At 35.7% G+C, this 27086-nt stretch overlaps 1 protein-coding gene across 3 annotated transcripts in view; it reads left to right on the top strand.

The window, feature by feature from the left end:
- PPP4R3A (protein phosphatase 4 regulatory subunit 3A) overlaps window positions 1–26305 on the top strand; it is a 46242-nt gene extending 19937 nt beyond the window's left edge. For all 3 annotated transcript variants that reach the window (XM_074868616.1, XM_074868617.1, XM_074868618.1), the window contains 12 exons: window positions 1751–2368; window positions 11554–11631; window positions 11731–11847; window positions 12346–12462; window positions 13799–13930; window positions 14022–14124; window positions 15414–15572; window positions 16805–16974; window positions 19411–19553; window positions 22158–22348; window positions 22875–23101; window positions 25442–26305. In XM_074868616.1, coding sequence (XP_074724717.1) covers window positions 1751–2368; window positions 11554–11631; window positions 11731–11847; window positions 12346–12462; window positions 13799–13930; window positions 14022–14124; window positions 15414–15572; window positions 16805–16974; window positions 19411–19553; window positions 22158–22348; window positions 22875–23101; window positions 25442–25555 — 2169 coding nt within the window. In that variant the 3' untranslated portion in view covers window positions 25556–26305. The remainder of the gene's footprint in view (window positions 1–1750; window positions 2369–11553; window positions 11632–11730; window positions 11848–12345; window positions 12463–13798; window positions 13931–14021; window positions 14125–15413; window positions 15573–16804; window positions 16975–19410; window positions 19554–22157; window positions 22349–22874; window positions 23102–25441) is intronic.
- The last annotated feature ends 781 nt before the right edge of the window (window positions 26306–27086 follow it).

The following is a 27086-nucleotide window of genomic DNA, read 5'->3' as shown; positions in this document are numbered from 1 at the left end:
ATTTGAATATGTGTTAATTAACTCATTATGTTTTACCACGACCAGATGACTATAAAGTTACTGAATCAGTGTTGTTTCTGCATAACATTTGGTCAGGTATTAACTATTGACCAACACTCAAAAGAGTTTAGTCAATATATTCACTGATGATAGTTCAGTGTGTCAGTTCTTGTTTAGTTTTTTCTTCCATTCCAACCATTACAGCTTTTCTTAATTTCTGTGCTATGTTAGGTGGGATTTATCTAAATTTGCCTAATTCTCTATGCGCACTCTCTTTCTCTTCTTAACAAACATCTAGCTCTTTCCACTCTCTTTGGAGCTTGTTCTCACTGATTTCAGAAATAAAGCAAAAGAAATCTGGTTTCATAATTGCATGTGTGTAGATCATTCCTTTTTTTAGGAATGAGTCTTTTCAACAGTTTACCACTTATGTAAATAAATACAGAAACTTATGTAAATAAGTACAGAAACATTTCCAGGAACCTTAGCAGTCAAAGGACCAAAAGTTGGGGACAGAAACAGAATGGGGGAAAAGGGAAATCGTGTTCTTGGGAAACACCCAGATAAGAAGTCCAGCTTCCTCAGCCTCATGTAAAGATCTAATATTTTTGTAAGAAACCAGTGTCTTTACATCCTGTTTTGAGGCCATGCTATTGTATTTGTGTGTAGTGTACTTTAAAGATCTTAAGCTTCCTCAGTCATTAAAGCTTCTTCTAAAAGGAAAACTTTGAGACCACTTATACTGGAACTGCTTGCTGATGTATAAGCAGAACAGTATGTGGGTTTCAACAGCATTCTGGATTTTAATCTAAGTATAAGCTTGCTGTTACCCATGAAAAATTATTTCTCCCAAATTTTTTTTGCTGATTTTCAAGATTAAAAAGAACAGTACCTTCTACCATTCTACATAGCAGTGCTTTTCTGAATTTGACACATCAGACTCCAGATACTACAATTAAGATGTCATTAAAGCTGAAACACTCTGGTGCCCAAGCATGTCTTTATTCTTTTTCACTAATGTGCAGTTTCCATGTCGTATCTCTGGAAATATCTTTGCAGGTCCTGTGCCTTATTTTTCTGACAGCTCCAGATTTCCACTGCTCTTTTGTTACTGTTTGTTTGGGGTTTTGTCTTCTTAAGAGGGGATTCTGTGCCTCTGTTGAGTATTTAGAAAGTGCATAGTAACAGATTTTGACTTGCAGCTCTCCAGAACTGAAAACAACAATTAAATTAACGAGACTGGCCTCTCTCCTCTGTTTGAGGTAGCAGAAGCTTTGAAAAGCATCAAGAGCAGCTAAATAGCCTATAGAGAAATGTTTAAAGCTATCACTGCAATCATGTAATACTGGTTTGCATTTGAAAATCTGTCTGCAGATAGTAAAGACTGGAAACAAATAGCTTAGTTAAGTAGTCTATTAAAAAGTTGTTGTCCCTATTAGTAATTATGAATTTTCTTTTTTGTTTGAAGTACTTGGAAAATATAGCTTTTTTCTTTATTCTTCCTCCTTTTTGTAGAAAATAAATCAAGTTAAGTATCTAATGTAGGAATAATTTTGTAAAGACTTCTGTTTGAAGAAATCTTTTCGTTATCTCTTATTTACCAAACCAGCTGTACTCATGTCTTAACATTTGCACTTCTATTTTGGCCATACAAAGAAAGGGTGTGTGACATTAGAAATGGTATTTTTAAAAAAGCTTCAAGTAGCAGTAAACATTAAGCTCTACTTTTTTAACACATCTTATTTTGTAGGTTCAAGGCAAAGACCCTTCTGTCGATATTACTCAGGACCTTGTCGATGAATCTGAGGAAGAGCGTTTTGATGATATGTCATCACCAGGTCTAGAATTGCCGTCTTGTGAATTAAGTCGACTAGAAGAAATTGCAGAACTTGTGGCATCTTCACTGCCTTCACCATTACGCCGTGAAAAACTCGCACTAGCGCTGGAAAATGAGGGCTATATTAAGAAGCTCTTAGAAATTTTTCATGTGTGTGAAGACTTGGAGAACATTGAAGGACTACACCACTTATATGAAATTATCAAGGGAATTTTCCTTTTGAACAGAACTGCACTTTTTGAAGTCATGTTTTCCGAGGAATGTATAATGGACGTAATTGGATGCCTAGAATATGATCCATCTTTATCACAGTCACGGAAACACAGGGAATTTCTGACTAAAACAGCAAAATTTAAAGAGGTGATTCCTATATCTGATCCAGAGCTGAAGCAAAAAATACATCAGACATACAGAGTACAGTATATTCAAGATATGGTCCTACCCACTCCCTCAGTTTTTGAGGAAAACATGCTATCAACACTTCATTCTTTCATCTTTTTTAATAAAGTGGAAATAGTTGGTATGTTACAGGTAAGTTTCAGAATTTCAGTCTCTTTATTTGCACTTGAGCAGAGAAAGTTGGATAATTTTTCTTGGAAAGATTGAAGTGCTTCGGTGGAACCTTCACTTCTGTCATTCTGAAAGCTGTTTTGAAGTATGACATAAAAGGCATGGATTTCAGTACTGAGCTGTTAAATATTTGTTCTTAAATTTCACATTTTGGACTGGATTCTCTGTAACTGATTTAAATGGAGCAAGCACATGTAGAATCCTGAATGAGGTTGGTTGGAATTAATAGTACTGTTTGCATTTTGAAGGGTTGATTTTGTTAGGGATTTTTTTCTGTATTTGGGACTTTATAGGTACTACAATTAAGGATAATTCTTGCCATGTTACCATGATCAGAAAAAAGAAAAAAAAAAATCAGATTGCTTCACCTAAATTTCGCAAATATAATCTCATGCCAGGATATAACTGTTTCTAATTTTGAAGTAAATTAAATTAGTTGTTTGGAAAGTACAGGTTCAGAACATAACATTGCCTTAGGTGCTTGAATGTTTTCTTAGTTTGTCTTATAAGTCCCTAAATAATACTGCTTGGAATTACCAGATTTTCATGATGTATGTCTTACTGCAAATGTAAAGAGATTATATGATGCTTTGGATATTTTACCCAGATGTCTTAAGTACTCTGCACCAACCCATGAACTTCCTGAACTGTGTAGAAGCAGGTGGCACATCTCTGTAATGGGAGATTCCTAAAGCTTTCAACTAACTCAGCCAAGTGTTACACCATATGTATTTTGGTTTGTAGAAGTTAATTGTCATTACCTGAATTCTCCTAACATTTAATAAGTGAATAGCCACTGTCTTTGTAGGGGCTGTCTGATCTGGAGAAGTGGACAAAGTGCTAGATGCTGCTGGTTACCTTAATCATATTTATCGTCAGTTGAATCTCAGAATGCACCCTGTTTAATTTCATGGAAAATACAGCAAAGGATAGTGAAAATTCCTTTTGCAAGCTCATACAGCAAATCATTGTGAAAACTAGGCCTCCAGACATTTCATCCAGCACGCTCAGTTGATTAGAGTACGGATATTGTTTAATCCACTCTCTCAGAACTTTAATCTGTCGTGTCAAGCAGCCAGATGCGCAAGATGTCACCCGGGCTTAGCAGCTGACGCGTGTGCCTTGTGGACAGGCCATCACTTATTGGAGCAACCACTGGAGGCCTAGTGGAATGCCTGGGACATCTTCAGTAGTACTAGACCCCAGCTTATGCTTAACTGAACCAAACTCTTCATGTCTGTATGTGTGTCCTTGATAAAGAGTTGGAAATATGTATCTGAAACAGTCAAAAGGCCTTAATAATTTTGGAGTGGCCAGTTTGAGAAAGTTTATAGGCCTGACTTTGAGAGAGTGCTGAAAAAGATTCAATTAAGGGATCTCAACTTGAATATCCAGTCTGAATAGTGTCTCTAAAATATCTTGACCTCTTTCCAAGGGTTGCTAAAAGCAGAGTCCTGAGGATGATACATTTTGGCTTGAGAAGGGAGGGGAAGAATACTTATTCAGGAGTCTTGGTGTCAGCAGCTGATTCTGAGAGGGATCTTGAACTTTGAAAAGGAAACTGGGCAAGGAAAAAGGGGACCTGATCCTGCAAAATCATTTGTTTGCCAGAAATCCCAGGGTAACTTGGTTGAGGACTAGTGGCTGATTAAGTTTGCTTTCTTCTGTCTCTTACCACCTGTGTTATGTTCAGCTTGGGTTAGAATATTGAGGTTCAGTGTGGTTATGAAACTTGTTAATTGCAGTTTACAGTTGAAATAGAGGCTCAGATCTGATTTTGATTTGTTGTGTGACCACAGGTTTCTGAACCTTCACTTCTGTTGCTGTTGTGTATGGTTGAGAATAATGCTCCCTGGCAGTGGAGCCAGAAGAATTAGCATTGCATTACTTTACAAGTTAGATAACTATTTCAAATTTTTAAGGTGCTTTCTACAGCTTTGAGGAGCCAAGAGTGGTAGCACACAAGGAAGAAAATATGTCCTGTGCTATATTGCATTTCCTAGTCCTTTCACAGTACAGCTCTATAGCATTGAGGGGGAACCCACTGAGTTTATAAATAAGAATCAGTTGGAAATTATTTGACACTGATGATCAGTTCTTGGTTTTGAGGAAATTAAAGAGGCTATCACAAAATAAATGCCCATTGCATTTCTAAGAGATTAAAAGGCTTGATTGATTTTTTCCAAGTTCTCACAGTGTAGCTCTAAACCAGGTTTAAACCTGCTTACCTGGCATTTATTTATTCATGCATATTCAGAGCAGTATGTCAGGCTGTACTTTTCTGTAATCTCTGCCCCCTAAAGTTTCCTTCTCCCCTTTCCTTTCTCCACCCCCCCTTCCCACAGTCCATGTATAAAATGTATGACACTGTTTCTTCTCATTTCTTTAAGCAGAATAAATAATGGTCTGAAAACAAAATTAAAAGACTGTTTTTGTTGATTTCACTTCTATATTTCGTAAGGTCTTTCTTTCATTAGTGTATGGTTTAACGTGAATTTCTGTAGCTGGTTGTATCACAATACTTTGGTGGGGGTGGGGGTGTTATTTCATGAAAGATTTAAAGTTGTCTGTAATTGGAGTTCCTGGCATTCATTATTTTAGATCCTGTGAGATCCTGGTGTTCGCTAACCTCACGTGTGTACTTAAGAAGCTGTTTCTTTTATAAGTCATTATTAATTGAAGAGTTTCTGGGATGCTTCATGTAGTTTATTGGGACCCATGGATGAGTCTCAAGTTCTTAGTTAGTTGATGCATAATACAGGTGGTTAATACTTCTGCTGCTAATTCTGAGGCTGTCTCTCCTGGGCCAATGTGGCAACAGAGCTGTCTTTTTAGGAAATTTTACTTGTTGGATTAAAAGTAAACTCCCTGAGCAGCTAATATCCTGTGACATACTGCAACTATTGCACGTACAACTGAGTTGTTTTATATTCTGTTCTTTTCTCTCTCACTGTCTGTGAATGAAAGGAGAAGAAAAACTGTTACCTTCACCATGAAAAAAAGATGAGCTCTAAAGAGCCCTTTTCATGTCAGGCTGTGTTTTAACTAAAGTGGCACTTTGCAATACCCTCATCTCAAATTAGTTACAGAAAAGTGACTAGAAGTTTGTACAAGACTCTGTGCAGATTGTGCCTTATGCTTTTTGATAGGCCGGGTGACTTTATTCAGAATTACCACTGTGTCTTTTTTAAGGTATTTGGTGTCAAGGTAGGACATTTAAGGTCGTTAAAGGTCATTGGCATTTAAGGTCAGTTTTGCAATTATAACTAGTGAATTCTGTAAATAAGAATATGCTGATTCTTAAGAATTCTGGCTTTATTAGGAGAGATTTTTGATGTCTTTAAAAAAAATATATATATAAATTCTGTAGTCATGGAAGATACCCGCTTCCGTGATTTTGCTTTCTTTGTTAGTTAAATAACTTTTTTCCGTTTCGTGGTAAAACCAAAAATAGAGAATGGGTTACGTTTGGCAACTAGGGTTATGAACTGTATTCTTCCCTCCTGCTTCACTAAGGTTAGCTTTCCCATAATCTTTATAAAAATGCTTAGACTGATGGGCTTTTCTGAGAAATGGAGGTTAGTTTATTTGTGATGTAGTTGTCTAAGATCGGTCATTTTAAGTAACTATGTCAAGATCTCACTAAACTAAATACTGTTGGTCATGATGGATAGTAAACCCATAATACCAGTATTTCCAGTCTACAGAATTAAGTGCTGTGGAAACCTACTCAGTTACAGGTTTTATGATTTGCTGCACCTAAGATATGAAAGAGGTATATAACATTTTTTTCCAATTTCAGCCCCTCCTAATATGCTCTTACTGCTTGGGGTCCAGCCTGTTCTAGTCTTGAGATGTCATAGCCACCAAGAAACCTTGCTGAAACATGGAGTTCACCAAGTTTTGAGAGTGGGGGTGGGACAGGTAAGTGGTGTTTCTTACTTTATATGACGCTCTTTTGCAATTTAAAAAATACATAGTAATGTTCACACTGGAGGCCACCAGTTCTTTCCCTTTGCATTATTAACTAGTTCTTAAAAAACAAAAACTTGCAAAACTGCGCCATAGAGTGAGCAAACACTGTTTCCTTCCGTTCTCTCCCCCCTTTCTCATTGCCAGCAAGATCCTGCAGTGGTTTTATCTTCCAGAATACAGAATATTGTTAGGCTTACATTTGAGTATGTGCATTTAGACTTCAGTCTTCTATTTTCAGGAAAGTGGAGAGTGGAAGGGGAAAATTGGACATATGTTAAAGTAATTTATGTGCCTAGTAGAGCAGTGATCACATGGTATTGCTGTACTGGTAAATCAGCTTTTTTAAATACAGAAATCATGTTACTGATAGTCCCTATCTCCCCTTTTCAATACCTAAAAAATAGCAGGCATTTACATACATCTGTATATTTTACTGGATTTATATATAACAATATGTTGGCTTTAATTTTGAAAGAGGTTTTACAGATAGTTACTTATTCTTAACAGAACCCCATGGGTGTAAATGTAATCATCAGTAGCTGTTTGAGGAAGAATTGTGTCAGTGCATGTTGATAGTTTTTCCCAAATGTATTAGGATTGGAATGGCTCCTGCTGTTTTGCAGTAGTTGTCTCAGGAATAACTCTGGAGATTTACTTTCAGCAAAACTTACTTTGCAATAAAGGATGCCACTTGTTGGGGGAAATGACTTGGTAAAAGAAGTTAGCGAGTGGTGCATGCTAATGATTTCTGAGATTAACTTCTTTGTAGAAAACTTTTTTCAATGTGTACGGAAACTCCAACAGTGAATCCCACTGCCGGTTCAGCGTGTTGTCTCAGGTGGAAATAGCTTATTGATAGCGAATGAAGGCATGTGTGGAAAGGCAGTCTGAGATAAAGGAGATTGAAACATTTTGAACTATGAAATCTTCTGATGTGGTAGCAGGAAGGAATGTATGTTTGAGTCTGTAATTCTGTTTGCTGGTAACATTTTATGAAACTTTCACTTTCTGGGCTGAAATATTATTTCTGCCTAAAATGAATATGGAGGTGGAAAATGGGATGGGAAGTATACTCTTTTTTTCTAGCTTAGGTGTCATTGAGTTTCTTGCTTTTTTTTTGAGAAGGGGATATTTTTTGTCATTTATCTGTAATAACAGACGCAAAGTATCTGATAACTGAAAGTTAATTGTATTTAAAAGAGGTCTGCTTCTGAAGAATGCTTTTTAAAGTGCCTTTTGAGAGGAGGAGGCCTGGCATAATTCTATCTTCATGAAGATGGGTTGAAAGGTATTAAATCCTAGGAGCATCTACTTAGATCTTCCAAAAGCAAAAATGCATATATTTAGTGTTTGGTATTTGCATAGTTTAAGTATTGCACATTTAATAATTTCTGTGCATGGGAAAAATAGCTACATTCTACAATTACCCTGTAAGCTATTGTTTGCAGTTTTCTTCAAAAACAGTTGTGACCTTTCTAAGATAACATCCAAATGGGTTTTGATCCTTTTCTGCGTGAAGAGGCCAGATCCCGCAAAGAATTATGCGTTTGCACTGTGTTCACTTCACAGACGTATTTTGGGGTTTTTTTGCAAGTTGGAAAAAAAAACAGAAAACATTTAAACTTGTGTAATTCTAGCATTCAGTGTTGGTGCTTTGTGACTTCTAAAATAAGTGAACTCTGCTCTGAGATTGTACATTTCTGTAGATTCTGGTAGTGTTGTTCAGGAATGCATCTTCAGATATGCTGCCCTTGTCAGTAGTTTTACAGCTTGAGAGAGAGAATCTTGTATTTAGAATGTTCATTGCAATCACAATTTTTCTATGAATGTGAGAGGGTTGGGGTTTTTTCCCATCAATAACAACCTGTCTACCTTTCATTAAGCATCTGGAATCAGATAGCACCTAAACACATTTCAGGGATAACATATAACTGTGAAGTTAGTAATAGGTTGTTTTTATTTTCTTGAAATAACTGTCATTTACTGCATATTATCCATGTAAGGGTAGGATGTTTCGAATCACTCAGTTCCATCTTAATTTGATTTTAAGTAGATCACTTTTGTTCTGAGGCCTAGAGATTTCAGATAATCCTATTAAAAACTGCAATGTATTTAATGGAGTTTGGGAGAAGAAATGGTGTGGGAAATGCTTTGATATTATATTTAATACAGAATTGTAAAATACTGTATTGTAGTATATACGTGGAAGGTTTAAAAATGTTTACAAACAGAACTTCTGCAAATTATTCCTGAAACATTAAGTGTCAGCACTGAAGTCTTCATCACTTCCCAATGTTAGGAAGCGCCCCCTCTGCAAGTCCCAAGTGCTTGCAAGCCCAGTAACAGGGTGAGTGGGTTGGCGTCAGCTGTGGGTGGCCACATCTTGAACCAGGCAGGGGTGTGGCAGGATCTGGTGGGAAAGCTGAGCTGGGGTCCTGCCCATGCGTTCCTGCCCAGCGAGGCCCTGCCTGCCATGCTCTGCCGTGCAGTGCTGGAGGGGCAGCTTTCCCGGCCACCTCTGTCTCTGGGGCTCTGCAGTGGGTCATAAATGAGACCCACGTAACACCAGCAGTGCAGGGTCTCCTCCTCTCCTTCCACATTTTGACTTAAAAAAGAAAAAAATTGATACTTTGGGTAATATTGAGTACCTTTTTTATGCAGGAGCATGGTAATCATGGCTCTTGACATATTTAAATACTGAAATTTCCATTAATTTTTCACAGTGGTCATTCAGAGATATTTCTGTGGTATTGACTTGCACTTACTGTCAGGTATTATGAAGGAGGTGAAAAGTTCATTTCACACTGAGAATGGAAGTAAGAGTTACACTTTCCAGTTGAGGATAAGCGTGCATCTTCTCAATAGTTTTGATAGATGAGATTAGTTTTACATCTTGATCAAAATAGCAAAAAGAGAAATGAAAGCAAACTGCTTAGCCTTTTGTTAAATGCACTGCTAATCATGGAGAATAACTTGCATGTTCTTCAGAAGAACTGGCGTTTATGTTTTATTTTTTGGTTTTGTGCTGATTTTTTTTATTTCAGTAAACATCAGTCTCTCTACTGTGGATTAGTTATGTTATCTGTAATGTCTAATGACTTAAATGTTAGAACAGAGAACTTACCAAGCCATATAACAGCTGGATAGCAGGTAGTCAAACATCCTTGTATTCTTTCATCACAGCTTAAGTTATGTTTCTTGAAATCAAAGACCTTAATAGTTGTTTGAATTACTCGAGTGTGTCCAGAAAAGGGCAACGAAGCTGGTGCAGGGTCTGGAGCACATGTCGTACGAGGAGCGGCTGAGGGAACTGGGGGTGTTTAGTCTGGAGAAGAGGAGGCTGAGGGGAGACCTCATCGCCCTCTACAACTACCTGAAAGGAGGTTGCAGAGAGCTGGGGATGAGTCTCTTTAACCAAGTAATAAGTGATAGGACAAGAGGTAACGGCCTCAAGTTGCACCAGGGAAGGTTTAGACTGGATATTAGGAAGCATTTCTTTACAGAACGGGTTGTTAGGTGTTGGAATGGGCTGCCCAGGGAGGTGGTGGAGTCCCCATCCCAGGAGGCGTTTAAGAGTTGGGTTGACATAGTGCTGAGGGATATGGTGTAGTTGGGAACTGTCAGTGCTAGGTTAACGGTTGGACTAGATGATCTTCAAGGTCCTTTCCAACCTAGACGATTCTGTGAATGCTTGAGTGTTGAAATCTGAAAGTCAAACTTCACATTTCCAGTGCTTGATCCTCCAGAGTGAGTTTCAGTAAACTTCAAATGAGGCCTCTCCTATCTCTTTTTGTTTTGATTTTGAAGCAGTATGGAAATAGGACCTGAAATTGTGTCCAGAAATAATTCTTTTTCATTATCACTAGATCAGGTTAGAAGCACAGCATCAAACAAAAGGAAATGTGGCATATCCTAAATATAGGGTTTACCGGTGAAATGCCGGTAGAGTTCATGCCAACCTGTTTTGGATTTATCTATGTTGTGCGGTGTCATGTGTAGAGATTCTGGATTGGGTTTTGACAGTGTTATAGCTGCATTAGCATGGGGTGCTGTTGGAACTGAGGTACTCATTTTCTCAGAAAGGCTGCAAGGTGAGCCTGGATGAGGTACCTAGATAATTTGCAGTGTAAGAAAGTTTATGTGGATATATGGAAATACTTTTATGGTTCTGCTTTATTCTGTGTAAACACAAGGAAGGCAACTTGAGTGTCTAGCACTGCTATTTTGGGATGGGGGGATATTGCATGTGTTACAGACTTCCCTAGAAACAATGCTGTCAACTTTTTGAAAAAATCTATTCGTATCTGATGTACAAGTATCTTTTTCAAGCAGGTGCTGTCTTATTACTGTATAATATTGGGGAAAGGATGGGGGAAGGTTTATTTCTGGTTTAATAATCTTCTAGTTGTTACAACTGTATAGGTTATGGGAAGCTAAATATTGCTGCTTCTTTCAATCTAAACGTATGTTTGTAATGTGTTGGCTGCTGTTTGTAGTTTTGCTAAGGTACAGCAGCATGAAAAATATCTGAATGGTTTTGATTGCTGCCAGCCAGCATGCCCAATAAATGTGGTACATAACAGGAACAGTTATTTTGATTTGGTTTCTAGAATTGACCCTTTTCACTATGTTGGAGGGAAAGAATCTCACCTCATTCTTGCTGTTAGGCAGCTCTCCCTTAGTTGCATCCTTGCTTTAGTTCTGCTGCAAAGACCTCATAGCATTCCAAAGATATATGTTTGTGTAGGGCTGAGTGGGAGATTGTTTATAAATACATGTAAACAGTTGAAGCAAGGGTATTGTAGTGTGGTTTAGGGGGACAGGCATGTGACAAGGGGGGAAGGAAGTTAAAGAACTCATAGATGAAATGATGAGAATGACAGTAGAAGATAGAAAAAGGACAGCCAAAAGGCAACATAAGATACATCATAACTGAGAATGAAGTGTTGGGGGGGGTGGAGTGGTGTTGAACATGATAAAAGCTCAAAAACAATATTCATATTAATTTGTTTGAAAATTGGATTAGAACATTGATACTGGTATGATTAACTACAGTACACAAGCGTATGTTCTCTTAATTACAGGAAGCATGGTTTAGAAGAACTTTATATTATACTTGGATGCCTTTTCATATTGTTAAATAAACAAATGGTATTGTTTTGCCATTGTAGGAAGATGAAAAATTTCTGACAGACTTGTTTGCACAACTAACAGATGAAGCCACAGATGAGGAGAAAAGACAGGAATTGGTAAGAAATCTAAAATATACAGGAATTGGGGACAGTTACTACAAGGTGATATGTGCATTTTTTTTAATTACTAACTAGTATATTATTCCTGTTTTTCAGGTAAATTTTCTGAAAGAGTTCTGTGCGTTCTCTCAAACACTGCAACCTCAAAACAGAGATGCATTTTTCAAAACCTTGTCAAATATGGGCATACTGCCAGCACTAGAAGTCATATTGGTAAGTCAGTTCAATTTTATTTGTGATAACAATTTTGTCTATCTCCAGAGAGCTTTTTATAAAAAGTAAGTATGCCAAACTCCAGTCACATGGTTTTCTGAAGTGTTTGCTTTGTTTGTCTTGTCTTAGCTTGAGATTCAGAACATTTCAAATATTTTTGTAAAACTTTAAAAGCAGTTACAATATGACATTGGTAAGTGCCCTGGCTTTCTCATATTTATGTTTTCTCATTCGCTTTCCTATCTTTACATGCATCTTGGTGTACAATTAAGTAAGAAAACAGGGAAATAGACGAAAGGGCAGGGAAACTATAAAATTTATTTTGCCCGACACTTGTCAAATGTACAAAGAAGAGGTTAGAGTCAATTCATTTTTAGAATACAGTTTTAGTAATAGTTAGGTATGACTTTTAAGTAGGAAGTAAAAGCTATATGCTTTATTTTTCATTCCATTTAAGCCTTGTAAGGAAACCTAAATGATTTTATTTGATTTTTCCAGGGTATGGATGATGCACAAGTACGAAGTGCAGCCACTGATATATTCTCATATTTGGTTGAATACAACCCATCCATGGTACGGGAGTTTGTCATGCAGGAAGCACAGCAGAATGATGATGTAAGTAGAGGGTCCCCAGAAATGTCTGTATTGTTTTCTGAAATTACTGGTTTATATTTACAACTCTATTAATGACATGAGCCTTAGTTATGAAGTATGGAATACAGTCATGATGGTTACAGGATACTGAACTACCATGTTTCTAAAAGTTCTGTTAGTCAGGCGAGATGGATTGTTTGCCTGTTTACATATTCTTGTTCTGTTGTGTGTAAAGTAAAACAGGTTACCATAAAACACCATTTTGGTTAACATCAGCTGTCATACAAGCAAAACAAAATGTTTTTGAATGATGGCCTCCTTAAAATGTGAAATAAAAATTTCATTCTTGACCTTAACATGTACATACATTTTTAATTTACTTGTAAGAAACCTGTGTTCAGTTTACTGTCACACATGTTGAAAGTGGAATTACAGTCCTAAGTGTTTAAGAACACTTTTTGACAGTTTTACATTTCCCAGAGATCCTCTGTAGCTGACTAATACAAAATGCTAGCACACAATTAGCAGTAAGAAAGGTATTTCAAAGTGGTATTCAGTGGAGAAAAAACATTGTGCTGGCTTTTCCATAGAGGAGATAGTTAATGTTTTTTCTTGTGTCAGCTAAAAACGTGCTGGAGAACAGGAAGCTGCTGGTGCTGCTGCTTCTGTATGGGAAGAAAGGGGCAGCTGGGACAGGGAATATTGCTGGTGGTTCCAGCCATTTGATGTGATGACTGTCATCTTTTATGGGGGACAGTGGTAACCACCTTTCATGTAGGGATTCTGAAATGTAAATATTATTTTCTACTTTTATGTGTTATTCTTGTTTTCTGCAAATACATGTTGGGGTTATTTTTAGGTGAAAATAATCTCATCAAGTTCAACAGCATTGTAAAATTTACTGTTGTATGTTTCTGGAAATAAAACTCGGTATGTGTTCTAAAGGGGGATACAAATTAGAACTTCTGGTCTCTGAAAATCCTTCCAGAAATCAGTTGAATTTTGAGACCGTTAAGTATCTGCTTCTGTATTTTTTATCTTTTGGTGTTTCAGTTCAGACTAAATTCTAAATTAGAGTGTTAATTTCAGAACCATTTTCAGTTGCTTTGAAAGATTTTTCTTCACTGCTTGCCTTCTTACTGTTGAACCACTGACCAGAATATGTCACTGGAATGTAAAGTTAATTTGTTTCTGTTAAGCTTGGGGTTTTTTGTTAGGTAGTTCTTTATTTTTTATAAAATCTTGATAGAGTGTCATTTTTAACCAGGCGATAACCCTTTTAGAAGGTAATTTCAGATTTGGGGCAAGGGAGTACCATTAGAATTGATTTTTGCCCTTTTTTTTTCCCCCCCGTTAGGATATATTACTCATTAACCTCATTATAGAACACATGATTTGTGACACAGATCCAGAACTTGGAGGGGCAGTACTTCTCATGGGTTTGCTTCGTACTTTGGTTGATCCAGAAAATATGCTTGCCACTGCCAATGTAAGTAAATACCTTCAAATGAAATTACATTTGGTTTTTTAGAATATTTGGCGATGTGTTACATACATTATTACTTTTTTTTATTCTTTAGAAAACAGAAAAGACAGAGTTCTTGGGTTTCTTCTACAAACACTGTATGCATGTTCTGACAGCCCCTTTATTGGCCAATACTACAGAGGACAAGCCTAGCAAAGGTAATACCACTCTGGGTTTTGGGCACATCAAGGCTGTTAAATGGCAATGTTTAAAATAGAATAACTGTCAGAGAACATTTTCTGTCTTAAAGAGGATCTGAGACTATGATACATAGTTCAGAATAAAATGTTGATTAATGATTTAGCCATTTGAATAACTTATAAAATTCAGCAAAGAAACCTGATTTAAGAAGTGAACAGCATTTGCTGCAGATCTTCCTCCAGCAAAAATTAAAATATTTGTATGATTTTCAGTAACTCATGGGGCCGTTCAGTGACATAGACTTGTAAACATGCGTAAATATTTTTTAAGGTCAGGGATACTAGAGAGGATGCAAAATTGCTCCCGAGAAGGTGTGTATCACGATACTGTGCTGAATTCGAGGGTATTGGTTTTACATCAGTCTAAAAAAGCAGAGATCAGTGATGAAGTTACTGTTCTTGATGGCTACTAGCAGCAGTACTGTTTGTTTATCAATAGTATAACACATCCAAAATGGATGTAAAAGGAGATACATAAATGATACATAAATGTTCTCTAAACTGTTTAATTTATTGTATAGATTTCCAAGGGATTAGTTAAATTAATCTGTTTTATCTCAGCTGACTCCCAGATAGATTGAAAGCAAGATGTTTACTATTTAAAATACTTGTGTTCTTTAATGGTCAACAATCTGGCAATATTTTTAAAAAGGTAGCACTGCCTTTTAAAAAAAAAAAGATTAAATCTAATCTGTATTTAATTTATTATTTGTCTACTTAAAAGCAGGATTTATGTTTTGTATATGCTGATATGATTATGTCCTAGAAGTATTAAAAGAGCCCGAAATATTTCTTGCATAGTACTTCAGTTAAAAGGCATATTAGATCACATTTTTGATACAAACTTAGTCAAGGAACTGTGTGTATAGGACAATACTTTATGATCTAGACATGCGGACATCATGATGAGATTTGGTTAAATAGGCCTGACCGCTTGTGTTAATGTTAAGTTCTGTACTCTCTGAACCTTCAAACACTGATTTAAGACAGACAAAATGTAATTGTTTCTGTAGTTTAAGAGGGTTTCCTGCCTTATCTGTATAAATAGAAAATACTCAGTCCTTGACAAGCTTGTTCAATTTCTATTTTAAAGACTAAACATACCCTGCAGCATGTTCCCTAAACTATCTGTGGGAATATACAAGAACTTGGAAATGTTGACCAGACTGCGGTTGGATATTTGCAGTTAGCTTCTGAAGGCAGTATCCTAAATATGTTTAATTATTTTGGTTTTGTTTTTATTACAGATGATTTTCAGACAGCCCAACTCTTGGCATTAATACTGGAATTGCTGACTTTCTGTGTAGAACATCATACTTATCACATAAAGAACTACATCATTAACAAAGATATCCTGCGAAGGGTACTCGTTCTCATGGCCTCAAAGCACGCTTTCTTGGCATTGTGTAAGTTTGAAAGCTAAAGAATAAACTACTATTCTGTGAATGTGAAGTGTTATGTATCTTCATTCTGCTGGAAGAAAACTATTCACAAATCAAGACAATTTGTGACTGAATACAGAAATTCTACTATTACCCTGTGTGTTTCTCATACCAATTTATAGATATGTCAGCTAGTATTAGTAAATAATTGTGCATTTATAGATGTCTTTTTTTCTAAAAAGGTTTTTTCTTAATGTAGAGGTGAATTGAAAAGATGGTGTCTCAATATTGAATATCATAAGAGAACCATTGTAAGTTTTGATATTTTTTAGTAGAAATTATCAGAAGTATTTAATTAGACATACAGTTATCTGACTGCATTAAACCGCACAGAAGCTCAGTGTGCTGCTCTTCAAACTCTAGTAGTTTCTTGACCATGCTCAGCACAGTAATAACAGTGTGACTTAATTCTGGAGGCAAGTAAAAGATTTTTTTCCATGATTCCATTGTGCACACAGAGTAAAACAAAGCCTAAAGCTGACTGAGCAGTACCATACAATAAGAAGTACCTTTCAAATTTGTAACTGAATCACCTGAGTTTGGTTTTAGAACCCTTGAATAATCTTTTTTTCATGTACCTCTAGCTGCTAACCAAAATGTGCTGCCTTACAACAAGATGATACTCTACTTTCTGTTTATGCATGGACATTCATGTCCTTGTGTATGCTTTGGAGTTTCAGAGCTTTAAACTGGATATAAATTAAGTCTTTGCTTTACTATGTGAAGAAAATGTCATATACCAATTTAAAAATAAAATACTTTGCATCCTGATCAATTAGGACTTAATTAAATGTAATCAAACTTACACTTGAATAAAAGGAATGGTAAGCAAATTTCCCAGTTCTACTGAGAAAATATTTTACCTTTATCACAAGTAATTTTAAAAATCGGAAATACACCTTTATGTTAATAGTAATAAATACTAGTATATTATTTTGTCAGTGAACAGAGGTGGTTTCACATGTACAGTTATGATGGAGGATTTATTTATGTAAAATAGATAAGTAATCTTCAGCAGTTTAGTCAAAACTGTTGAGAAGCAGAGAATAGCTGAATGTATTACCTGGTTCTAATAATGTAATGCTGTATAAGGACTGAGGTTGCGAATTGCCCTAACTAATGCTGAGTAATTTCTGGAGTTTTTTCATTTCACATTTAAGAATTTAAAAATTCTTTTGACAACACTTCTGTTTCAGGTGCCCTTCGTTTCAAGAGAAAGATAATTGGGCTAAAGGATGAGTTCTACAACCGTTACATAATGAAAAGTTTTTTGTTTGAACCTGTGGTCAAAGCATTTCTAAATAATGGTTCCCGTTATAATCTGATGAACTCGGCCATAATAGAGATGTTTGAATTTATCAGAGTGGTGAGTGCTATTATATGCTGAACATAATTACTGTATTGTTTAATCTTGTAGTTCAAGACGACTTTTCTTTTTGCTTGTACCCTAAATTACGTTTTCATAAAGGGACCATATGATACTGTATTTAAATGAATTTTCTTTTATATCACTGTTACATATTTGTAGATGTTCTTTCTTAAGTTCAAACAGTACCGTGACTTGAAAATTAAATTCACTCGATAGTGTATTCACAGTACGCAGATTTGCAAAGGCAGCACTAATCAAGTTTCACCATGCAGATTGGATGGGCCTGTTAGGACAGGAATGTAATTTGAAACTGCTGCTACAAAATCATCAAATTTACCTGTGCTCTGTAGTGTCAGTTCAACAGACTATGGAAACATACAGGAGAAATACCAGTCTTCTTTTTTATTATATTAATTGAGTGTTACAAAGTTCCTTCCATGGGGAGTTGGTTAAAATATTCACACCAATTTGGCTGTCCGTACAGTACAGTTTCTTCACTGTTGTTTGCATCCAGATTCTGACAAGATGCTGTACAGACTGTAAATGTGGTAAGCTAGGGTGCAGACAGTCACAAAGGAGTAAGTGGGTGAGGAAAAAATGAGGCTTTGTCACCTCTTGAAATCTTCTGTGCTGACCTCTTTCCTCTGACTTAGGACTTAAGGTAATTCAAGACTGAGATGTCCTGATAGTCCTGGAAAAGTTGATTTAAAAATGGTTTTGAAGCTATGAAAAAAGTTAGTCCATATAGGTGGCCCTGACTTCTGTGCTGTGGTCTTTCAGTACTCCGTGAGATCGGGTGCTGATTCTACAATTCATGCTACGGAGAAATAAATAATCTTTTATTTTTCTTATCTTTCTTTTCACATAAATACCCAGGTTACATTTCCAGAATACTTCTTGGTATCTGTCAACTATTTTTGTCATTTTTTTTAATCCAGGTTTGTTTTCAAAGAGAGCAAATAAAAAAAAAAAAGTGAGCTTTTGTTGTTACTGATGGATTCATAAGAGGTGACCTTTGAGCATGTAACCAAAAAAAAGGAAAATAATCAGTGTATTAAGATTTATGTTGCTTTGCATCTCCTTAGTAGATGGTGGTTTAGGTGTTTATTCTGCAGTGTATTCCAGGGGCTGTGCAGTGCTAAGAAAGCCAAACAATGCACAGGAGCAATTTTCCTGCTGCACTATACAGACCTGTGCTACTCTCAGCTGTCTAGGGTGGCTTTGGGGCAGCCACAACACTAACTGAAATAGCAGAACAGTTGGGAGGCTTTTGTGAAGGACCTTGACCAGCACTGTATGCCCTCAAGGGTAAAACTTGATGTTAGTTTCTGATGAAAAATATCTTCCTTGTTTTCATCCTAAACAAATGCATTGAATAATTATTCTTACATAAGTTTATTTGCACTGAGGAAAGAAATAATATGAATGCTAAGTCTGTATCCCGTAAAGATATTTTTAAATTTACTGATTACAACAGATATTAGTTAATCTATCAATATAAAAATATTTATAAGTTAGAGTGGGAAAGACCTTTTAGAATTGGTTTTGGTATAATTTTCTATCAGGGTTTTAGGTTCTGTTCATTGTATTTTGAAGGAGATACTGCTAGAAAATTGCTGCTGTTATGCCTGTTTCACCAATCAAATATTTGAAGCTCTAGATTTTTAACTACACTTGCATGCATAATACTAATTTTTGCATAAACTAATTAATATCATGCTTTGTCATGGTTTAAACCAGCCAGCAGCCAAACATCATGCAGCCTCTTGCTCACCCTCCCCCACCACAGGGGATGGGGCAGAGAATTGGAGGGATAAGGGTAAGGAGACTTGTAGGTTGAGATAAAAAAATTTAATAATTGAAATAAAGTTAATAATGATAATAGTAATAATAGAAAATACAAACGAGTAACGCACAATGTGATTGCTCACCACCTGCTGACTGATACCCAGCCCATTCCCAGCTAGTGATCCCAGAGACAACCTGAAACCACAATCCTGGAAGCAAGAGAGAGCTTCCCAGCCAACCCTCCTCTATATACTGAGCATGACGCTGTATGATATGGAATATTCCATTGGCCAGTTTGGGTCTGTTGCTCTGGCTATGCTCCCTCCTGGCTTCTTGTCCACCTGTGCATGGGCAGGACATGAGGAGTTAAAAAATCCTTGACTTCTTAGCAATAACTGAAACCATCAGTGCATTATCAATGTTTTTCTTGTATCAAATCCCATACTGAATACAAAACACAGCACTATTCTAGCTACTAAGAGTAAGAAGAGGGGGAAAAAAAACTAGCTCTATCCCAGCTGAAACCAGGACATGCTTCATATGGAATGTTTAAAAATAATCTCTCATTTCAGTTACTTTTTATATTGTATTAAATAAATTAATTTGCATGAAAATAAGTTACTTTATGTTTGTTCATTCCTATAGGAAGATATAAAATCGTTAACAGCTCATGTAATTGAAAATTACTGGAAAGCACTGGAAGATGTAGATTATGTGCAGACGTTCAAAGGACTGAAACTACGATTTGAGCAGCAAAGGGAAAGACAAGATAATCCAAAACTTGACAGGTAAAATGCACTAGATGCTCTTATTAGTATATTAGTGCTTTAATTCTTGTTTGAGAATTAATATTGGTAGGTTGTTCTGTGATAGTGGGAAATGTAAATAATTTAGACTCCTGCTTGCATCTCAGGCATTGTTGAATTTACTTGATATAAAAGTGTGATTTCCAGATCTCTTGCTTCAAACTATTGATCAGCTTCCAGCTAACATTAGTTGCTGAACCTCCAGTGATAATGCTAAGTTGTCATATCCTAAAGTTATGTACACTATTGTAATGAGGCTGGAAGCCTATCAAGTATCTGAAGTTCATTAGCTTAAATAACAAGATTTCTACTGTTTGATTTGAAAGATTGTTCAGTTGTGAATTGTCATTCTGTGGATTTTTCCTTCGGAAATTCACATGTCAGATTTCCTTTTAGTTAGTTGTGGGAGTAGATATTTAGATATGCTCTACCAAAATGTCCGAGAAATAGAATATATGAAGAAATTTTTAGAGGATGCTTTTTTGTCACTGTTAGATTTGCTGATGGAGTAAAAGAAAATCTGATGTAACACTTGAATCATTCCTTCTGTTTGCCAGAGCAAAGGTCCCTTCCTTAGTACACAGTTACTCAAGGTTAAAATGTTAGGGTGTATAAAAATAGGAGGTTTAGGACTTTTTACTCCATTTATTTTTGGTAAATGATATTACTTTTATGTGTAGTTTCATTAAACAAAATGCACTGCTTGTTTAAACAGATGTGTTACTCTTGAGACTTGTTAGCAAGACTTGGTCTGTTGTCTTTGAATTAGTTTGAAAACACATTAAAAATTAATCCTGATTAGTCATACTAGGATATCTTGAAATTTCAGACTTTTATTTTATTTCCTACCACAAGATTTTCTAACCAATATTTAAATTTGAGACTTGTATGATTAAATTGAGAGTATAATCGTCAATTTGTTTTAAAATGTTGAAGCACTTTCAAGAGTATGTGTGGGATCTGAAGTTTTCAGTACTGATGTTTTACAGGCGAGATATTATTTTGGCTTGTGTCAACTAACTTTATCACTTAAACAGCTGTGAAATTCAAGCCTACAATTCTTATATTAATGCCCATGTTGGAAAGAACAGCCAGTCACTTCCTTTAGTAATTTCCATCCAGTATAGGAAGTAAAACATTAGTCTTTTCGTGGCTTAAGTTGAGCTAAGTGACTGTGTAGTTGTGCTGCAAGAGTTTATCCAATAGAAAATTATAGGTTCAAGAGGTTTGTAGCTCAACCAGCCCAGTTTTTACCTTCTTCCTACATCTTATATAGTGTCTGCACAAGCCCTGTCACAGTCCTTAATAAAATGCAAAAATAACAGGAGTCTGTTTACACAGTTTAGCAAAAAATAGTTCAGTAAGGAAGGAGGCCAAAATTTTTTTTTGACATGGACCACAAAAGCATTCAGAAGAGTGCCATTTAAGTAATAGTTTTGCACTATTGTTGATCAACAATATAGTTGTCACCTGTATGTTGTTGAACTTGAATTCAGATGCAGTAAAATGATGCAGTATGTATAGATCCAGATGATAGTGTTGGCAAGCAAATTATTCAGAATTATTTTTAAGAGTATATTTAGCATTCTTATTAAATACCTTGTAATTTCTTATTTTTTTCCTTCAGTCAGTAATGCAAGATCTTTTCTCTAAACAGAATAAGTCTAGATTGTATTACAATATTAATAATATTTTTATTCCAATAACAGAGACTTTATGAAAAACATTAAATTTCAGACTTATATTTTGAACTACAGAAAGTTTGTCAAGGGTTTCACACTTTTGTTGGAAATTGACCATTAGAATCAACATTTAGCAATGAAGAGAGTGTTTTCAACCTCTCTTCCACTTCCTCTCCCTGTTCTTCAGAGAGCATGCACACCACTGCCCCTCTCCTCCAAGGCCATAATACTGCTTCTGTGAGAAAAAAGAAAAGGAAGGTGGAGCTGAGATACACTCTAATAATAGATCAAATAGGGAGGGGAAAGTAGCACTTTGTATCCAAGGCTCTGAAGAATGGAAAAAGCTGATAGTGACCAAAACCTGAGGCAGATGGATGTGGCAGGAAGAGATAGCTGTCTTATTAATGTATCTATTTTTAACTGGAGTCATATTTAAGTTAGATTTTGGGTTGTTTTGGGGTCTTTTTATCTTAACACATTGGACCCCAAATATTGACAAGTTACAAAGTATTTTCAGAAGAAGAGTCTGCAGTTTCTAAAGTCTTTGTTTTACAACTTTTTATTTACCAGTGCAAACTGTTAAACCAAGCCTGAATGCATTTAGTGTGACCTTCATTAAAATTACTTTTAATAGTGCTGTTTGTAAGCTGTACAATTTTGGACAGGTAGAGTAGTCTGAATGTGCTATTAGCAGAGTTGTACTTTATTTGATTCTTTATAAAGAAAAGGTTTTAATGGTATTTGCATTGAAAATACAAAGATTCACATTACAGAGTGATTTGCTGGTATTTTTATTGCTCCATAGTATTTGTATCTGTAAGCTGTCACTGTAAATGCCAAGTAATTTTATTATTAATATGAGTTGTTTTTTGAATCAAAAGTTTTAAAACTTCCTGTTCTGCAGCATGCGCTCCATTTTGAGAAACCATAGGTACAGAAGGGATGCAAGAACCCTCGAGGATGAGGAGGAGATGTGGTTTAATACTGATGAAGACGATATGGAAGATGGAGAGGCAGTGGTGCCCCCTTCTGACAAAACTAAAAATGATGAAGATATTATGGACCCTATCAGTAAATTCATGGAAAGGAAAAAATGTAAGTGATGGGGAGAAGAATGCCATATGGCTCATGCAGAAGCCATAACTTATATTCTTTAGTCCTACTGCAATGAAGGATTTGCATGTATTTATTCTGAAGTTCTTAGATTTTGAAATTCTGACACCACGTTGGTGGACCACCCTTTCAAAACAAGTTTTGTTGTCTTTACAAGTTGAATGACACAAAATATTGCTGTTGATTTCTTAAAGTATTTGAATGACAATCTTAGCTGAAAGTCGAGTTTTCCTGTGTTTTATCCAGGTTTGTAATTCAAAATTTTCAATGTAAATGTTGAGGTGATATCATTGGTAGATTAAAAGTGTTCATTCCTGGCCAATGACAACAGCTGGTGAGTAGTATACTAGTATGAAAAAAAAAAGTTTATGATGACTCACTTTACCAAGTTTTACATAAAGTATTCAGCCTTTTCTTGCACAGTGGAGTGATTTGTAATCAAATATTTTTCTCAATAATATTGCTTTACTTTTGCTTTTTTTTTGTGTTTTATTTTTTTTCACTCCAGTAAAAGAGAGTGAAGAAAAGGAAGTTCTTCTGAAAACTAACCTTTCTGGACGTCAGAGCCCAAGTTTCAAGCTTTCCTTTTCCAGTGGTACAAAATCTAACCTTACCAGCCAGTCATCTGCAAGCAATCTGCCTGGATCCCCAGGGTCTCCCGGATCCCCAGGGTCCCCTGGGTCTCCAGGATCAGTTTCTAAAAGCACATCTCAGATGGCAGCTATTACAACTAAGGTAATTTTGAATGGACATAGGTTGACTTCACTGTTACAGACTAGGAATTTGCTTTAGCATCACTCTCAAGTTTGTGTGAATTCTGACATGTTAAGCAGACAGTAGTGGACTGTGGTTTGTGTGTACTTTTTGTCTGGCCTTTAGCATTTTTAAGGAGATTTGACATGTATATAAAAAGAAGAAATAAAAGCTTTTTTTAATGCCCAAACTTAAAAGTATGAAGCATACAACTAGTTGCTGTTTGCAGTGATCTTTACTGTGAAATACAGATAACACTTTACTTTTACTAAATTGCACAGGGATATTTGGTAGGTAGAAATACAGAATTACTTCAGAAACATTGCCAAATTTTGCCAGACTCTATGATGTCCCACCACCCCCATTGAGAATTTCTATTATTATCATTTTTAATATTGTTCAGAATGCTATAACTGTCACATGTGACAGAAATAAAATGTATTATGGAGGGGTGGTTGCTGTAAGCCAAAATGTAAACAATTTTTAATATCCTAGCATGACTCTTTTACCTTTTGAAATAACATATAGTTTTGAGTTGGAACATACTGAAGTAGAAGAAAGGCTATTTAAAACAGTCAGTATAACTTGCAGTGAATATCCAAACCCAGCATTTTTAAATACATTTTAGGACGCTGTTGGATTTTACCAGATTTTTGGCTAAAACTCTATTTAAACCATGTCAGGGAAATAGAGTGACTGGTATTTTCCCAGCACTGGGGGACAGATAAGGTATTCAGTTCAGCGTAGCTCAGATAATGAGAATTTACTTTCATAACAGGTGTTTTTCTGAAAGGTCAGGTAGGTATCTCAGGTAGCCTTGGAATAACTCCGATTTATCCTTATTTTTAATGCCACCACACTGCTTGTTCACCTAACTTCTAGTAAAGGCAAATGGGTTTTAGTTTTTTTCTTTCTTATAGTTGAACATGGCTTAAGAGTTTGTGTTTGGATTACCTTCTGTTGGAAACACCTGAATGGGAAGAGTTTGGTTGATGGAAGAACTAGGAGACACTTCCTCTAAATCCTTCTGTGGATGAAGGGGAAGCAGATTTATTTCATTTATGAAAAAAATACAGTAGTTAGTCAAGCACTTTTTAAAAGGGATGGAATTGGCTTGGAATTTAGTTCAGTCTATTCTGTATTTCTGCAGGAGGCTTGTTCTCTCACAGACAGTATAATTCCTTGAATCTGAAATGGAGTCTTTACATGTGGAGCATATTTCAGACACTATTGGCTCCAAAATTTCAAGTCATGGTGGCAAAAGAAAAATGTTCAGGTTACACTGAATATGCAGTGCACTGAAAAACCATTCATGGACTCAGGCATAAGCTACCTTCTTTCAGTAAAATGTACACTGTTTATAAATGTGGCACAGTCGCAAACTAGAAACAGTGTTGAAATTGGGTTTTTCATTAATTGTCTGATCCTGTTATTTTATGTGTAGAATCCTCAGTGTTATGTTGTATGTGACTGTACAGAATGTGTGTAATTGTCTATCGAGTTGTATTTTGGTATACAGTTGGCTGAAATTTTCTATTTTGGATGTCTGTCATTGGACACCTGAATAAGTAATGGTAATGTGATCTTTGAGTATCAGTAACTGCCATTGTAGTCAAATGCTGGTTAAGCTTTAGAAATTGCAGTGCACTGTAGTTAGAGGAAGTTTTAGAAGTTCATACCACTTTTTAATGGGTCCAGAGTTACCTAATCTTAAAATTTGTGGTTATTTGCAATAAAAGGGAGTTTTTAATATCACTAGATAAGCTTTAATTTTCAGCTGCGAAGTTGTTTAAATTTTGTAACCTGTACACCTCATTCCATTATATTATACAAAAAATTCTTCAAATTACTACATATTTAAACTAGCTTTTGTGAAGACAGGCTGTGTTCTAAAAGTATTGTAATTCAAAAATTCACATTGAAGGATATTCTGTATTTCTTTCTGAAGTGCTTCCAGATTGCTCGTTGCTGCAGTCAGCTATGCCTGGTAAAAAAAAAAAAAAATTACATCTTTATGGATAGAGCTGCAGTGACACGTAGCAAAACTAAGTAGATTTTTGGATTTTCTTAAATTTCAATTGGAAATATTTCTATCTAGTTGGATTGGTAAAACTCCATTTTGGATTTATTCATTTAAACATTTTTCAGACAATGTCATTTTCCTTCATGAAGGATTTATTTTTATTTTGCTTCATTTTATTCAAAACTTCATGAATCAATACGCTTATGGCCATATTCTGTGCAAACATCATTTTCTAATACAACGTGAAGTATCAATGTGCAAACATTTTCTTAATTATAGTAATTTGTCTGTCTTTGTAGGGAGGCCTCGTTGGGCTTGTAGATTATCCTGATGATGATGAAGAGGATGATGAAGAAGAAGATAAAGAGGAAACTTTACCTTTGTCAAAGAAAGCAAAGCTTGAGTCATCATAATGGCAACTGCTGAAGAACATTACCAGTTGGGGGAAGGATATTTTTTCCAAAAACAAAACAAACCCACAGCAAAGCAGCAATCTTCTGTGAATTACTGTGTGACACAGATCAACCTATACAAATGGATTTCTGCCAATCAAGTGCCAATTCAAAGGAGCAGAAGAAGGAGAAATATTTCATTTAGGGGAAAGACTTATGCCTTTGAGCTCTCCAGCTTGGACCACATGTTGCCCTTTTCTCAGGGAAGGAAATGGAAAACAAAAAAAACAAAGAAAAAAAAAGCCAACAGGGCAGGAGTTTTGTTAGTAGAACTCTGGATTGGCTGGTCAGTTGCTACAATCAGAATATGCTTTCTTGGACCATATGAGACTTCTGAAGAAACGGCGGTTTTTGCCATAATTCTTCACTAGTTAAGAATGCCAGCAGTTTCTTTGTATAAAAGAGACCTGCCTTTGAAATCGTACATTCTGAACATTTTAGTCAAGCTACAACAGGTTTTAAAAACCTCTACGGGGGAGGGCCGAATATAAAGTTTCCTCTTTTTTTTTTTTTTTTAATCTGTTCCCTTTGCCCTTTAAACTGCAGAATTTTTTTTGGAGGTGGGGGATTTGTTTGTCCCTTCTTGATTAAAGATTGAGTGGAATTCTAGATGTGGTCACTTTTGTGTCATAATTTTTTTTGCCCCCCTGAGTGTATGCTTAGTTGTTGAGTATATATTTGGGACCATTAAAATTTTTTGATGTAATATAATCACACTGTTGTGCTGGTACCTGTTTCACCCTGTGTAATTTTGTTCTGCATCACAGTTCTTAATATGTTTAGGATTTTATGGAAGATGGTATAGTTTTTATTGGAAAAAAAAATCTTACCACAATGTGCATAAAAGCAATATTATTTTGTGACTAAATATTTTATATTAAATTTTACTTCAGCAACTGTCAAGAAAAAATTCAGGGAAATAGGATGGAATAAAAAAATTGAAACCTATAAATACAAAATTAGTATTCCAAAGAGACTTTGAAATTTCATAAGTCAGAACAACGATGGTAGACTAACTCATCAAAATGCAAGATGGATGATTTAGGAATACCAATATATTGACTCATTTGACTTACAAAAATAAAAAAAGAAATAATTAAAGCTGAAGAAAAATGGCATTAGTGGTATTTTTTTAAAACCTCTGATTCCCTTTGGAATACCAGTTTTAGTAAATCAAAGATGGTTGTAGAATAAACTCTTTATCAGGATACCATCTTTTGAAATTTATTCTAACACTCAATTGAAAAACAGTGATTAAACTTTGGGTCTAACTCAATGACTACATTCTTTCCCCTTTTTCCAAAAATCTAAATAATATTAATTTGAAACTAAATGTTATATCCTGCTTCATTACTGCTTTTACAGAAGATGGCTCTGATTGCACAGCAGTGCTTCCTGTGAAGGGGAGTTTATTCAGTTCCTTTGCAAACAAGAAACCCTTCCTTACATTTATTTTCAAGAGTTGATTTCCTTTTGGACATTCAAAGCACCA

This window comes from Strix uralensis, chromosome 4 (genome assembly GCF_047716275.1).
Source record: "Strix uralensis isolate ZFMK-TIS-50842 chromosome 4, bStrUra1, whole genome shotgun sequence".
Taxonomy (NCBI): domain Eukaryota; kingdom Metazoa; phylum Chordata; class Aves; order Strigiformes; family Strigidae; genus Strix; species Strix uralensis.
This window is presented reverse-complemented; position numbering and strand designations above follow the sequence as displayed.